The sequence below is a fragment of the Micromys minutus genome, assembly GCF_963924665.1.
Source record: "Micromys minutus genome assembly, chromosome: X".
In the NCBI taxonomy this organism is placed as follows: domain Eukaryota; kingdom Metazoa; phylum Chordata; class Mammalia; order Rodentia; family Muridae; genus Micromys; species Micromys minutus.
The window spans coordinates 47716704-47732685 of NC_137970.1; the positions used below are offsets into that span (position 1 = coordinate 47716704).

The following is a 15982-nucleotide window of genomic DNA, read 5'->3' on the forward strand; positions in this document are numbered from 1 at the left end:
GTAAATGGCCTTATTAGTTTGTGCCTGTGAATTCCAGACTGCCCCCCTTTTCACACCCTGCTCTGTGCACTTGGAACTTGCTCTGCTAGCCCCTGCACAGACACACAGATACACTCACACGCACACATGCATGCCTTCTGCTAGTTCCATTTCTCTGAAAGACCCCTGCCACATCTTTCAAAGCATTTGCTCCATCTAACCTGCAGCTCATTCTCCTGATAAGCATGGGGTGGCACTCTTCAAACATGTCATCTGCTCCATTTATCTGAGCAGTTTTAGTGAGTACTTAGGAGCACTTGAACTGTCATTGCCTCTAACACTCTAACAAGAAGGAAAACTTTGTGGAGGTCCCAGGAAGGGTTTTCCAGTGTCAGGAACAATGTACCAGCTCAATCACAGGGAACTACTGTATGGCTGATTGGTTGATGAGAATAAATGATGGATTATATATATATATATATATATATATATATATATATATATATATATATATATATATATATGTATGTATATATACCTGAGTCCAAACTAATACAAACACACATGTTTCTGAGCATGCGCACACACAGAACACACACACACACACACACACACACACACACACACACACACACACACACACACACAGGTGCGGTGGAGGGGGGAGAGGACACAATCTCCAATTCAGAGGTATTCTAAGTAACTTCAGAGACTGACCTTGAAGAAGGTGGACATTACTCTCTAATCCTTAGGTGTGTGCTGCATACTGTGACTTCCTTTATAATAGTACTCCAGAAGGAGAGTACTTCATTTCATGGCAGAGAAACTGTCCTTCATTCAAAACAAACATTTCTTGGGGCTGGAGACATGACCCAGCATTTAAGAGCACTGGCTGCTCTTACAGAAGATTTGGGTTTGGTTCCTAACACCTACATGGTGTTAACTCCAGTCCCAAGGGATATGACACCCTCTTCTGACCTCATCCTGGCATGCATATGGTACATATACATACATGTAAGCAAAACATCCATACACACAAACTGAAACACTTTAGTGTGGTGGGGCATGCATGCGGAAATGTGAGGGAGAGGTTAGAGGTCAGCGCTCTCCTTCAGACAGTCTATTTCCAGGTATCAAACTCAGGGCACCAGGCCTGGCAGCATGCATATTTCCCGGGGACTCATCCCTTTAGTGCCTGAATGAATTTTGAAAAGTGTATTCATTCTAATGGTTATGAAGTTGTATCTCGTTGTGAATTTGGATTGTGTTTCTCTAATAACCAGGGATAGTGATTGATTTTTTTTTCTCTTTTTCTTTCCTTTTGCTACCCACGCCCTCCTTTGAGATGTAAGACCCCAAATTGAGTCTTATCAATTTGAGGCTCCCATGAATGAGACGAGAGATCGGGGAATCCATGCAAAAGCAAAAGGTTTATTAGTCCAGCGCACTAGGGTGGCCTACATCCAGAGGAGAGGCAACTCCGAGCTCTCTGTCAGTATAGTTTTTATGCACTTATTAACGGGTGGGCTACAGGGATGGTGACTAGGCATGCCAGCACTGGTGGGTTTAGTTGACTTTTAAATCGATTGGCTGCTGCCAGGCAGCATCTCAGGACCTATGCCCTATATTCCAGGGCTGCCCAGGAAGTGCTGTTATGGTGCCTGCCTGGGTGATATATATCAAGGCTCTTTCCCTATATTCCAGGGGCTGCCCAGATAAGGTTGAAGCACTCCTTCTTGAAGGGTGTGGGATGAAGGGTGTGAGACCACAAAGCCCTTAGTGGGAGAGGGGAGCTGAAAGACCCTCAGTGGGAGGGGGAAGCTGTAAGTGAGGAGGCTGTGAGACTATAAAAGGCCTTAGAGTCCCTCAGAGACAGTATCTCACTATGTATCCCAGACTGGCCTGGAGTCCTTTATATAGACCACACTTGCCTCAAACTCACAGAGATCCACCTGCCTCTGCTTCCTGAAGGTTTGGATTAAAGGAGTACACCAATACACCTGTCCCCTTGGACAGTGCTTTTGTCTTTTGTCTTGTTTCTTTTGTTTTGTTTTTGAGATTGGCTCTTACTCAAAAGCTATGATTGGCCTGGAACTCATTATTTAGCCCAGATAGCTCTTGAATTCGAAACAGTTCTCCTGCCTGAGCTCTCAAGTGTAAGCCACCATAATAGATGTGTTTCTATTTGTAAGTGTGCATGAGTGTTTTTAATTTTAAAAGAGATATGTTTAATTTATGGTTGAGTGTTCTGTCTACATGTCTCCCTGTGTAGTATGTGTGTAAAGTGCTCACAGAGATTAGAAGTTCCCCTAGAACTGGAGTTACAGATGATTGTGAGCTAACATGTGTGTTCCAAACCATCTCTCCAGCCCTACTAACTTAAAGTGTTTTTGTTTTCTAATAGAGGAGAGTTTTTCTACCATAATCTGCCTCCCTTGCTCCATACTGTATTATTTGGGTATACTGAAGTCTATATAATATGTTTAACTGTTATTCTGTAAGTCTAAAACTTTTCTTTGAATATTAAATCTATAAAAATATGTCCTAGGTGTCAAAACACTTGTTATTCCTGCAGAGGATCCAAGAAGAAATCGAGAACAAACTCTGGACAGCTGTCCTCTGACACATGAACCTGTCCTCTACGCATGCACCAACACACCCACACTCATACATATACACACACACACAGACAAATTTAAAATTTAATTTAAAAAAATCATTCAGGAGGCTAAGACAGGAGAATTGCCAACAGTTTGAATCTGGCCTGGGCTACATAGCAAACAAAGCAAAACAAACAAACAAAACAAAAAACAGGGAGAGGAAGAAAGAAAACTAGGCAGTGTGTGGGTGAGGGTGTGGAGAAATCAAAGGCCTAGCTCATACTTTGCTACAGGGCATGTAAGAAGATACAGCCTCTGTAACACAGCATGGAAATTCCTTGAAAAAAACTTTAAGAAAGGGTATAGCTGGGCTGGGGAGCCAAGTTTGTGAGCAAACGACATGTGAGTCTGTACCTGAGTTGGGATCCAAAGAACACGGGTAAAAGCCAAACACAGACAGTAGCTCCAGAACCTGTAATCCTAAGGGCTGGTAAGATAGCTCACTGCTCTTCCAGAGGTTCAAGTCCCAGCACCCACATGGTTGTTCACAACCATCTGTAATGTGAGTACAGTGAACAGTGTAAATAAATAATATATACAAAATAAATAAATAAATAAATAAATAAATAAATAAATCTTTCAAAAAAAAAAAAAAGATGGCTAAGAAGCTAAGAATATTGGCTGATTCCCAGCACCCACAAGGCAGCACACAAGCATCTATAACTCCGATTCTAGGGGGATCTGGAATTGGATCTGGGATCTGGGAGTTGGACTTTGAAGTTTCATAAATGAGCTATTTCCAGTGTGTTGTCTGCTTCCCGTTTGTGGATCAGGATGTGTGTTCCTAGCTGCTGTTCCAGCGCCATGCCTGCCTGGCTGATGTGTGCTCCCTGCTATGACTCCTATTGTTCTGAAACAATAAGCCCTAAACAAGCCTTCCTTTCTTCCCTAAGTTGACTTGGTCATGCTGTTTTAGCACAGCAATAGACAACTTATCAATATACTTGATAATTTGGGTTCATTCCCTGTGACTCACATAGAGGAAGGAGAGAATCAGCTCCTGTAGGTTGTCCTTCAACTTACAATTTCGCATCATGGCATATGCATGCTCACACATATACACAGGTATACATAGACACTCACACACATGCATATGTATGTACACACACATCCAGCACAAATAAACATAATAAAAATAGCAAAAGGAGAGATCTGTGGATATTGCTTAGTGGTAGAGAAGTTTCTTAGCTTGTCTAATAACCTACATTGACACCCAGTACTAAGGAAACTGGCAGGGAAATGGTAATTGTCATAAACAGGAAAGATAAGAATCAAATGACTAGAAAATAAAAATAACAGGACTCACTGGTTAGGTGTGTCTCTGGAGAGTCGAGAATGAGTCTGAATTCCTGTTTCACAATGACATCTACATTTGTCACAGCTATTTGTTAGCAGCAACAAAGACAAAGTCTGACTAAGCAGGAAAGACATTTTTTAAAGAGTGTGAGTGGGCTCCTAGAATGCAGAGAGCTGTGGAGAACCATGTTGGAGGCTCAGCTTCCAGGAAGAAGGCTCTCAGGCAGTGCAGAAGCTGCAGAATGAATGACACACATTTGCCCACACAAAGAACAGCAGGGAACTGTTTCGGGTGCTGACAGAAGTCAGCCTTGAAAACACTTGAAATTTCCTCCTGAAGAAGGGGGAGGATGAGAAGGACAGAAGAAGCTCCCTCTGCACAGAGTATTTTCCTTGTATTGGTGGGGTCTCTGTGTGTCTTTGTGTCTCTGTGTATGTCTTTGTATCTGTCTGTCTCTCTCTCTCTGAGTGTGTGTGTGTGTAGAGTTCCATTTGAAGCATATACTCTTTCCAGTATATGAAGAACTAACACAGAACGCTGTTTATACACCATAAGAACGGGATCTCTAGTCCTGTTTCACATTCATTGACTAAAGGAACAACATCACTAGTCGTGTTTCTATTGATTCATCCAGATCTAAAGGGATAGCCGTGATGGTTAACCTTTACTGTCAACTTGACTGGATTGAGATCCCCTAGGTAGGGGTGAGGTGGCTTGGCAGCTAAGAGTACTTAGTGCTCTTGTAGAGGACTCAATGTGGGCTCCTAGTACACATATCAGACAGCTCACAGTCTCCTGTTACTCAAACTCCAGGAGATCCAGTTTCGTCTGCTGGACTCCTGGGCAGTTGTATGTACAACATACACATACTCACAGACACAGACACAAAATGATATATAAAATAATTTTCTAAAAATGAATCACCTAGGAGACACACTTCTGGGCCCACCATGAAATTTTTTTTTGTTTCCAGAGAGATTTAACTGAGACAAAAAAGACCTTAATAAATATGGGCAGCATTCATCCCATGGGATGGAGTTAGGGATGCCCAGAACGAAGGAATCTCAAGTGAGGAATTGCATTGGATTGGCCTTTGGTGTGTTTTCTTGACTAATGATTGATGTGGGAGGGCTCAGCCTACTGTGGGTGGCACCACTCCTGGACAAGTGGTCCTTGGCTATGTAAGAAAGCAAACAGTAAACCATGGCAAGCAAGCCAGGAAGCGGCGCTCACTCACTCCTCCATGGTTTCTACTTCAGGTCCTGCCTTCGGGTTCCTGGTTTGAATTCCTGCTCTGGTTTCCCTTGATGTCAGACTGTAATCATAGGCTAAATTAAACTCAGTGTTTTATCACAGCAATAGAAAGCAAACTACAGGGTTGGAGAGATGGCTCAGTGGTTAAGAGCACTTACTGCTCTTCCAGAGAGAGGTCCTGAGTTCAATTCCCAGCAACCACATGGTGGTTCACAACCATCTGTAATGGAATCTGATGTCCTCTGGTGTGTCTGAAAACAGCTTCAGTGTACTTATATATAATAAATAAATAAATCTTTTTTAAAAAAAGAAAGCAAACTAGAACAATACACAAAAAGTAAAGTGCTGGGAAAGTGTTTCCAGTCAAGGAAGTGCCTGCTATGTGTGAGAACATGACTCAGATCCCCGGCAGTCATGCAAAAGCCAGATCCAGCTCCTGGAATCTCAGCCCGGAGGAGATGGAAACAGGAAGAGTCCCAGGGCTTTCGGTCCATCCAGTCTGGCTGAACTGATAAACTCCAGGTTCAGTGAACCTTGTCTCAGAAGAATTGAATGAGTAAACAAATAAGGGGAGAACAATTGAAAGGGGGCATCTGACATGGACCTCCAACCCTCTACCATCACCCCCACACATATGCACTCTCCCCCCCCACACACACATAAACTCATTCAGGCACATACATACAAAAAAGAAAGGAAAGAAGAAGCCAGAGCAGCAGCGTTCATCCCTCTGCTTTTGTTGGGAATTTTTGTCAAAGCGACAAGAAAAACATGGTAGCACACGTTTCATTCTAGCACCTAGGAAGCAGAGGCAGGCATATCTCTTAAATTCCAGGCCAGCCTAGTCTACATAGCTACTTCTAAGCCACCCAGGGCTACACAGCGAGACCCTGTATCAAAAGAAAGCAAAACAAACAAGAAGGAAAAAAAAAAACCCACCGTGAAACAAAAACAACAGTAGAGCTCTCCAGATGGTTGCGGGGACCAGGTCCTCCCATGCCAGAAAGGCATCAGCATCGTTTCCTTAGGTGTTTACGCTCCAGGAGTGAAGCCTCATCATGGGGACATCTCTAGTTGTAAAAGCCTGAGTCATAAGACCTCTGGAATTCTGTGTTTTAAGAGGGTGGGGAGGGGGGAGAGACAGAGAGAGACAGAGACAGACAGAAACAGAGAGACAGACAGAGAGAGAGGGAGAAAGGTTCCTCTCAGTCCTGTCTCCAAGGAGCAAAATATTTTCTCTCATTTTCTTCCTAAGGGACGAGGGTGGCTGTCTTTTCTATAAAATTGAGAAAATTGTTCTCTATCGCTTATACGAGCTAAAATCTGTCACTTAGAAAGTTTTCCATCATCACTGGGTGATAGTGGCACTTGGCTTTAATTCCAGCATTTAAGAGGCAGAGGCAGGTGGATCTCTGTGAGTTAGAGGCCAACTTGGTCTACAAGGTCAGTTCCAGGATAGCCAGGGCTACACAGAGAAACACTGTCTCAAAAAACAAAAATAAATGACATGCTATTTCTTCTCTAACTGTTCAACCTGCATGCTTGCGTGCACATGCTAGTGCTATTTTGCAAACGTCCTTGCATGCATGCCTGTGAGCCTGTGCGTGCACGCATGTGTGCACATGTACGTAAATATGTGCAGATGCCCAAGGAGGTCAGAAGACAGCATCAGAACTCCTGGAGTTGGGGTTACAGGCGGTTGTGAGGTGTCGTATGTGGGTGCTGGGAACTGAACTCAGTTCCTCTGCAAGAACAGAATGTACTCTTAACCACTGAGTCACCTCTCTCCCTTGCTCCCCTCTTCCCTGCCCCCGGCTGAATAATACGGCAGAATAGAAAGCATCTCCCACATTTCTTCAGAGTTGGAACAATATTTTGATTTTAGAATCATCAGTGCTGAAAGCACTGTTTATATAAATAAATACATAGTACAAAATGGCCGCAGTATGTTTAGGGCAATTTGAGAAATTGTTAGAAATACTGTCCTAAGCTAAAATTCCTTTAACAGTCTGCTTATAAAACTTAGATTAGTAACTCAAATAAAACCAAACTTTCTAACAATACATCCCAAGCTAATCTGATATATAATGAGGAATGAAAAATAAAAATAGTAAAGACCATTATTTTCTATAATGAAACATTATATAAGAGTAGAAAACCTTGTACATAACAGTCAAAACATTGCTGTTCACAGTTTTTTGGGGGTGTGTTTTTGGGGAAGGGGTTGAGACAGGGTTTCTCTGTACAGCCCTGACTGTCTTAGACCTTACTCATAGACCAGGCTGGCCTCAAACTCAGAGAATGCCTGTTTCTGCTTCCCCGTGTGCTAGGATTAAAGGCCTGTGCCATCGCCAGGAAGCATGATAGTCTTGACTCTGAGCTAAGGGGCTTCTGGGAGCATTTGTTGCCTTTGCTTGGTGTATTCAGAACGAAGAATGCAGAGAAGTCATAGGAGGCGACTCCCACCAGTGCTATCAGAAACACCTGGGATTGTTTAAGGTTTGATTTTCTATTAAATTTTTTGTTGTGAAAAGCTCAGACAATTTTTACTATTGCTAATTTTTTTTGGTGACCCTCCACTTTCCTGCCTCTGGGTTTAAGAGACTATGATTTGAAAATACTCAAGATGGATGGTAAGGAGAGCAATTTATCACAGTGAAGATTCAGGGGGTCACGGTGGGTGCTGTTTTGAGTTTGGGTTAAGACATCACAGCTAGAAACAAGAGAGAGCAGGGATACCTAACAGAACCTGGTTCTGAGGAGGCACAGTATGAAAGGCTCTGGTAAATGGGTGGATTTGCCCAGGAAGATTACACAGAGCCTAGGATGGACATATATGCAATGTTATTTACAGAGGATGTTCAGCTGAGGTTGGTGATCAAGTATTTGGCTTAGGTCTGTGGCTTAACAGTTTTTGTAGTACTCAGAGTAGAACCAAGGGGCTTATGCAAGCTGGGCAAGTGCCCTGTCTCTCCAGGCTGTGGTGAATTTTCTCTAGTGGGATATATATGAAGAAAGGGAGTGGGCTTTGTTTTGCGGACCCAGGGTTTGATGTTTGTGAGCTGCACAGGGATGCAGAAGGAACTGGAGATGCTGGGGAGAAAATAATTGAGGGAATCAGCATGGGGTTAACTAGATAGTGTCACAGGCCCGCAATCCCAGCTACTTGGGAGACTGAAGCAGGGGACTGCAAGTTTAGGGTCTGTCTAGAAGGCAAATTTAAATCTATCCTGGGTGATTTATCCAGACTTAGTCTTGGAATTTAAAATATAAAAGAAGAGATGACAGTGTAGTTCAGCTGTAGACAGGTCTTAAATTCAATTCCCAGCATCAGGAAATTTCAGAGGGAGCTGGAGAAATGGCTCACTAGTTAAGAACCTGTATAGGTCTTGCAGAGAACTGGAGTTCAGATACCACATCAGGTGTTCAAAATTGCCTGTAACTCCAGTCTCAAGGGATCCAGTGCCTTCTTGCCTTGGAGGGCATCTTGCATGCCAATGCTCAGGCACGCATGTGGGAAGGAGAGGAGACTGGTCAGATGGTATGCTGGAGTTGGGAGGTGTTAGAGCTGAGCCATTATGGATCCTGGGAAAGTTCAAGATCTAGTGCTTTGGGTCTGGGAATCAGGAGTGAAAAACTGTCCATCTATCGTCTCCACGAATAATGACAACCATAGTCCTAAATACATGGCCTTGGATTAGACCATAGAAGACTGTGAGTCACTCTCTTTAAGGAGCAGGGAGTGTCGGAAGTTATGACTTCCTTAAGTAGGGCTAGGAGCACAGGAGGCCTGGGGACATTCTCACTGGAGAGTGACTGGTCCTGGCCTTTGAGCCTGTGGGCTGCAGGAGCAAGAGGTGAAAAGTCACCTTGAAGGGCAGTGAACTTACTGAACAAATGAATACCCTGCTGACTCTCTTGAATACCAGGTAAATGTTACAGAACACTCTGGAGAACAGAACAGTTATTCTTACGAATCAACCTTCTTTTTATTTATTAATCATTTTATTTGTTTATATTTCAAATGTCTTCCCCCTTTAGGGTCTCTCTTTCACGAACCCCCTCACCCCATTCCCCTCTTCTTTGCCTCTAAGAGGGTGCTCCTCCCACCCACTCACTCCCTCCTCACCACTCTAGCAACCCCCTACGCTGGGGCATTGAGTCTCCACAGGACAAAGCGCCTCTCCTCCCACTGATGCCAGAAAAGGCCATCCTCTGCTACATACATAGCAGGAGCCATGGAGTGGCCCGTGTATAATCTTTGGTTGGTGGTTTAGCCCCTCAGAGATCTGAGGGGTCTGGGTAGTTGATACTGTTGTTCTTTCTATGGGGTTGCAATCCCCCTCAGCTTCTTCAGTCCTTTACATAATTCTCCCATTGGGGTCTCTGGGGCACAGTCCAATGGTTGGCTGTGAGTATCTACATCTGTCTTAGTCAGGGGCTGGCAGAGCCTCTCAGAATACAGCCATACCAGGCTCCTGCCTGCAAACATCTTGTCATCAGCAATAGTGTCGGGGTCTGGTGTCTGCGGATGTGGTAGGTCAATCTCTGGATGGCATTTTCCTTCAGTCCCTGCATTTTCATCTATGTCTTCTTGGGTCTGGGTTACCTCACTCAGGATGATATTTTCTAGTTCTATCCATTGGCCTACAAAGTTCATAAAGTCATTGTTTTTGATAGCTGAGTAGTACTCCATTGTGTATATGTACCACACTTTCTGTATGCATTCCTCTGCTGAAGGACATCTGGGTTCTTTCCAGCTTCTGGCTATTATAAATAGAGTTGCTATGAACATGGTGGGGCATGTGTCCTTGTGATATTTTCGAGAATATTTTGGGTATATTCCCAGGAGTGGTATAGCTGGGTCTTCAGGTAGTACTATGTCCATTTTTCTGAGGAACCGCCAGACAGATTTCCAGAGTGGTTGCACTCCCACCAACAGTGGAGAAGTGTTCCTCTTTCTCCACATCCTTGCCAGCATGTGCTGTTACCTGAGTTTTTGGTCTTAGCCATCCTCAAATCCACCTTCTTCAACAGGTGTGCTTTTCTCTTTGCTGGTTGTCTTTTTTATTCCTCGAGACCTATCTCCCAATCAAACTGACAATGACTTTATCCCAGGCATCCATCCATCTGAGCCAAGATAGTTTGGGGAGTAACCACCATGCTAACAGGGACACTCAGCATCTTTAGCTAGCACTTCTTAGAGTAGCCTGAGTTCACTGGGCCAACTTTTGTTCCACACAGAGGTGGACTGGAGTGTGATGGTTTGTATATGTTTAACCCAGGGAGTAACACTATTTGGAGTTGTGACCTTGTTGGAACTGGTGTGACCTTGTTGGAGTAGGTGTGCCACTGTGGGCTTGGTTTTTAATACCCTAATCCTAGCTGCCTGGAAGCCAGTATTCTGCTAGCAGCCTTCAGATGAAGATGAAGAACTCTCAGGTGCTCCTGCACCAGGCCTGCCTGGATATTGCCATGTCCCTGCCTTGATGATAATGGACTAAACCTCTGAACCTGTAAGGTAGTCCCAGTTAATTGTCATCTTTTATAAGACTTTCCACAGTCATGGTGTCTGTTCACAGCAGTAAAATCCTAACTAAGATAGAAATTGGTACCAGAGATTGGGATATTGGTGTGATAAGCCTGACCATGGTTTTGTTTGGAAGATATGGGCTTGGGGACTTTGGATTTTGAAAGCAGTGGAAGGCTTTAAATGGGGCTTAATGAGTTATCCTAGTAGGGATATGGAAGACTTTGTTACTGAGAGTGACTTGAATGATATGGACCTGGCCCAAGAGGTTTCAATGGGGAATTTCAGAATGTGGCCTAGAGACATTTTTGTGGTATTTTGGTAAAAAATGTGGCTACTTTTTGTCCTTGTCTGAAGAGTCTGCCTGAGGCTAAGGTGATGAGACTCAGATTAATTGCATTGAGAAAGGAAGTCTCAGAAATGCCCCTCAGAGACTGTTCTCTGGTTAAGTCTCCTGAAGAGCATTTTAAACTAGCGTTAGCAAGCTTAAAAAAGAAAAATATAAAATTTATGGTTCAAGTATTAAAGGGGCACCAGAAAGTGAAATGGAACTGAATCCGTGTTTTAGGAGATAACAAATTAAGAGAGTGAGACTATGTGACAAGACTCTACCCAGCTAAATTTAAATCCAGGTATGGTGGTACACACCTTGAATCCCGGGAGACAGGCATGCAGATCTCTGAGTTCAAAGTCAATCTACAGAGCAAGTTCCAGAACAGCCAAGCTTAGGTAGTGAAGGAGTTGGAAAAGAGAAAGCTAGTGATAATAGAACAAAGGGGGGCATGTTCCAGCCCCAGCAAGTAGCAGAACTTGGCAGCTTCCACCATGTGTCTCTCTGGCTTTAGAGTCAAGAGGAGAAGGAGACCTACTGGGACAATTAGTGGTGATTAAGAAGAGACCAGCATCACTGAGGTGAAATCTGGGAAGTGTTTACTAAGAGCACAAAGAAGCTGTGTTCCTGAGATAGCCAAGGTTGTACCTCCTGCAGCAGCTGGTCTTGGTAGTGTGTAAGAGTCACCCAGGTGGTACTGATTGTGAAGGCATAAAAGGATCATGAAGAGCAGCTGAGGATTGGCACTGTGAGAGACCACGGAAGGACATTAGTGAAGGTGCAGCCTCAATTGCAGTTGATGGCCCAGGACTGAAGGGGTCATGCAAAGGATTTGAGGCTTGGCACCATGAAAAAGCCTATGAGAAGCTATTGGTAAAGCCTGGTTGCAGTGGAAGACCCAAGGGTATTGGAGATGTCAGTACCATGGGATGATCACCAAGAACAGCAGCAGTGGAGTAGATCAACCTGAGCTTAGAGTGCTGCAGAGGGCAGAGCTGGAGACGTGACAACAGTCCTTTGGAGAAGCTCAGAAGATCATGTGTGGATCCCAGACACTGAAACCAGAAGCTGTAATATTGAAGTAGCTTTGGAGACCCAAAGATTTTCCAGATGCCAGAGCCATAGGATATCTGCTGAGGAAAGCTGCTAACAGGGAGTGGAACCAGCCCAGTGCAAGAAATCTGTGGCAGTCAACAAAGATGAAAAAGGAGTTAGAGATCTGAAGACTGCTTTGATATCAGACGTAGAGATGCAGAGTTTGGAGTTTGCCCAGCTGGTTTTCTTTTTATTTATTTATTTATTTATTTATTTTATTAACTTTATTTTAAAAAACAAATGTACAGATTTTAAGCATTTTTGCATAAAAGTATACAAATACATTTTATAAGGTTGTAATTAAGTATTTCTGGGTACATATACATACACATATGTATATGTGTAACAATAATATAGGAAAAGAGGTTATTAATTTGAAGAGATAGGAGAGAAACTGGGAGGGGCTGTAGGAAGGAAAGGGGGATGTGATACAGTTCTGTTTTAATTAAAATATATTCTTGTTTTTTCTTTTTTTCTTGATCTTCACACAGTCTGTGGGTTGTTTCTGGGGTGTTCAGAACTTTCTGGGGTTAGTATCCCATTATCAGTGACTGCATATTATGTCTGTTCTTTTGTGACTGGGTTATCTCACTCAGGATATTCTCTAGATGCATCCATTTTCTTAAGAATTTCGTTAGGCCATTGTTTCTGATAGCTGAGTAGTACTCCGTTGTGTAAATGTACCACAATTTTTGTATCCATTCATCTACTGAAGGATATCTGGGTTCTTTCCAGCTTCTGGCTATTATAAATAGAGCTGCAATGAACATTGTGGTGCATGTATCTTTGTTGTATATTAAAGTGTCTCTGGGGTATATGCCCAGAAGTGGAATAACTGGGTCTTCAGGTAGAACTATGTCCAATTTTCTGAGGAAGCGCCAGACTGATTTCCAGAGTGGTTGTATCAGTTTACAACCCTACCAGCAGTGGAGGAGTGTTCCTCTTTCTTCACATCCTCGCCAGCATCTGCTGTCATCTGAATTTTTGATCTTAGCCATTCTGACTGGTGTGAGGTGGAATCTCAGGGTTGTTTTGATTTGCATTTCCCTGATGGCTAAGGATGTTGAGCACTTCCTTAGATGTTTCTCAGCCCAGCTGGTTTTCTATCTTGATTTGGGGATTACAGTTAAGTGATTGAATGAACTCAGAAGAAACTTTGAACATTTGTTGAGACTGCTATAGACTATGGTGACCAAGCCAGTCCAGTCAGTCAACAGGTTTTCCAGAGCAGGAGTGAAGATTAAAAGAAAAAAAAAAAAAACAATTAGACAACATTGTAGCATGACCTCAGCCAGTTCTGAGGCTGAAGTAGGTTTAGTTTTTTTTTTTTTTTTTTTTTTTTTTTTTTTCAGTCTGCTTTTATATTATTCTGGGCACATACAAAGAATATGGCCAGTCCTTGAGGCATAAACAAATCGCTCAAGGAACAAACAAAGCATAAATAAAGTCAGAGAACAAGCAGAGTAAAAATCAAGGCAATAAACAAAGTCCTGTGGTCACCATATTTAGGGGTTTATCTGGAGGATCCAGATACAAGGAATTCAACACATTCCTCAGTGGTATTTGCCTTGAGCCTCCTTCATTGTCCCAGCCTGATATCAAATTCCTGCCAAATTCCTAGAATCGAGCCCCAAAAGCTCTGTACACCTTTGAAGTTAGGCTAATATAATGCATTTTGCATTATGCTATGTATAGGCATGGCCCCTATAGACTCATGTTTGAATAAGCTTATAGGGACCAAGGAGTGGAATGTGATGGTTTATATATGCTTATGTATAAAGGGAGTGACACTATTTGGAATTGTGACCTTGTTGGAACAGGTGTGGCCTTGTTGGAGTAGGTGTGTCACTGTGGGTTTGGGCTTTATTACCCTAGTCGTAGTTGCCTGGAAGTGACTATTCTGCTAGCAACCTTCAAATGAAGATGTACAACTAACTCTCAGCTCCTTCTGCACCAGGCCTACCCAGATGCTGCCATGCTCCTGCCTTGATGACAGTGGAGTGAACCTGTAAACCTCTGAACCTGTAAGCCGGCCCCAATTAAATATTGGCCTTTATAAGACTTGCCATGGTTGGGCTGGAGAGATGGCTCAGTTGTTAAGAGCGCTGACTGCGTTTCCTGAGTTTAATTCCCAGAAACCAATGATGGCTCACAACCATCTGTAATGGGGTCTGATGCCCTCTTCTGGTGTGTCTGAAGACAGCTACAGTGTACTCATAATAAATAAATAAATAAATAAATAAATAAATAAATAAATAAATAAATAAATAAATCTTAAAACAAAAAAAGACTTGCCATGGTCTGGAAGAGCTTTTTTTGAACACTGAGCCCTCTAATCCTCAATATCATCTTCTTTTCAGAGACAGGGTCTTTCTACTACATAGTTCTGGCTGTTCTAGAACTAACTCTCTCTCTCTCTTTCCATATATATACAGGCTAGTCTCGAACTCACAGAGCCTCCTGAATGCTGGGTATAAAGGTGGGAATCGAAGGCATTTGCCACACCTGGTAATGCTCAATATCTTAAAAGCAATATAAAAACAAAACATTTGTATTTAAATGTCCTGGTGTTATATTACAACATTTTAATACTTTGAGTATCAGTGTATGCAAATTTTTCTAGTAAAAATGTTTTAGAAAATGCTTCATAGTTATAACTTGATCAGCTATTTAAGAAACAAAGAACTCAGACAAAATATTTTTATTAAAAGGAAACTATGTATATTTATGTCCAAAATTAATTGCATTGGCAAATTCAATTGTGAAATTTAAAAAGTACAGCATGAGCTGACATTAAGAAACAGAGGAGGGTGCTGGAAAGGTGGTTAAGGACACTGACTGTTCTTCTAGAGGTCCTGAGTTCAATTCCCAGCAACTACATGGTGGCTTACAGCCATCTGTTGCTATTTTCTGGTGTGTCTGAAGACAGCTACAGTGTACTCATATAAATAAATAAATCTTTAAAAGAAAGAAAAAAGAGAGAAAGAAAAAGAGAAAGAGAAAAAGAAACCAAGGAGGGCCAGGAAATGGTGGTGCACAACTTTAGTCCCAGCCCTTGGGAAGCAGAGGCAGGTGGATCTCTGAGGTCAGCCAATACAACCAGAGTTAAACAGAGAAACCTTGGAGAGAGGGGGAGGGGGAGGGAAAGGGATGGAGAGAGAGGAGAGAAGAGAGCAAAGGAGGGAGAGAGGGAGAGACAGGGAGAGAGGGAGTGAGCACTGGAGAGATGGCTCAGTGGTTAAGAGCATTGGCTGCTCTCAAATCCACAACTGTCTGTAACTCTAGCTCCAGGGTATGTGTGATGGTTTGTATATGCTTGGCCCAAGGAGTGGCAGGATTAGAAGTTGTGTTCCGGTTGGAGTAGGTGTGTCACTGGGTGTGGGCTTTAAGACCCTCCTAGCTGACTTCTGGGTTATAACTCTCTCATTCTAGCTGCCTGGAAGTGAGTATTTCTGCTAGCAACCTTCAAATGAAGATGTAGAACTCTCGGCTCCTCCTGTACCTCGCCTGCCTAGATGCTGCCATGTTCCTGCCTTGATGATACTGGACTGAACCTCAGAACCTGTAAGCCAGCCCCCATTAAATGTTGTCTTTATAAGAGTTGCCTTGGTCATAGTTCATAGCAGTAAAATCCTAAGACAGTATGTGATGCTCTTTTCTGGCATCCAGGCACATTTCATGCATATGGTGTGTACATATACATGTAGGTAAAGCACACAAAATAATAAAATAAAACCCAAAAATAAAAAAAAAAAAAGATTAGGTATGGTGGTCCAAACCTATAAAAATCTAAGAACTAGGATTTAAAGACAGAAGAATCAGAAGTTCAAAGCCAT

The 15982-nt window shown here is 42.8% G+C and overlaps 1 protein-coding gene across 1 annotated transcript in view; it reads left to right on the forward strand.

The window, feature by feature from the left end:
• TAF1 (TATA-box binding protein associated factor 1) overlaps window positions 1–14212 on the forward strand; it is a gene marked incomplete at its 5' end in the record, with an annotated part of 92838 nt that extends 78626 nt beyond the window's left edge. The window contains one exon of the mRNA XM_080910316.1: window positions 14104–14212. Coding sequence (XP_080766442.1) covers window positions 14104–14150 — 47 coding nt within the window. The 3' untranslated portion in view covers window positions 14151–14212. The remainder of the gene's footprint in view (window positions 1–14103) is intronic.
• Between the last annotated feature and the right edge of the window lie 1770 nt (window positions 14213–15982).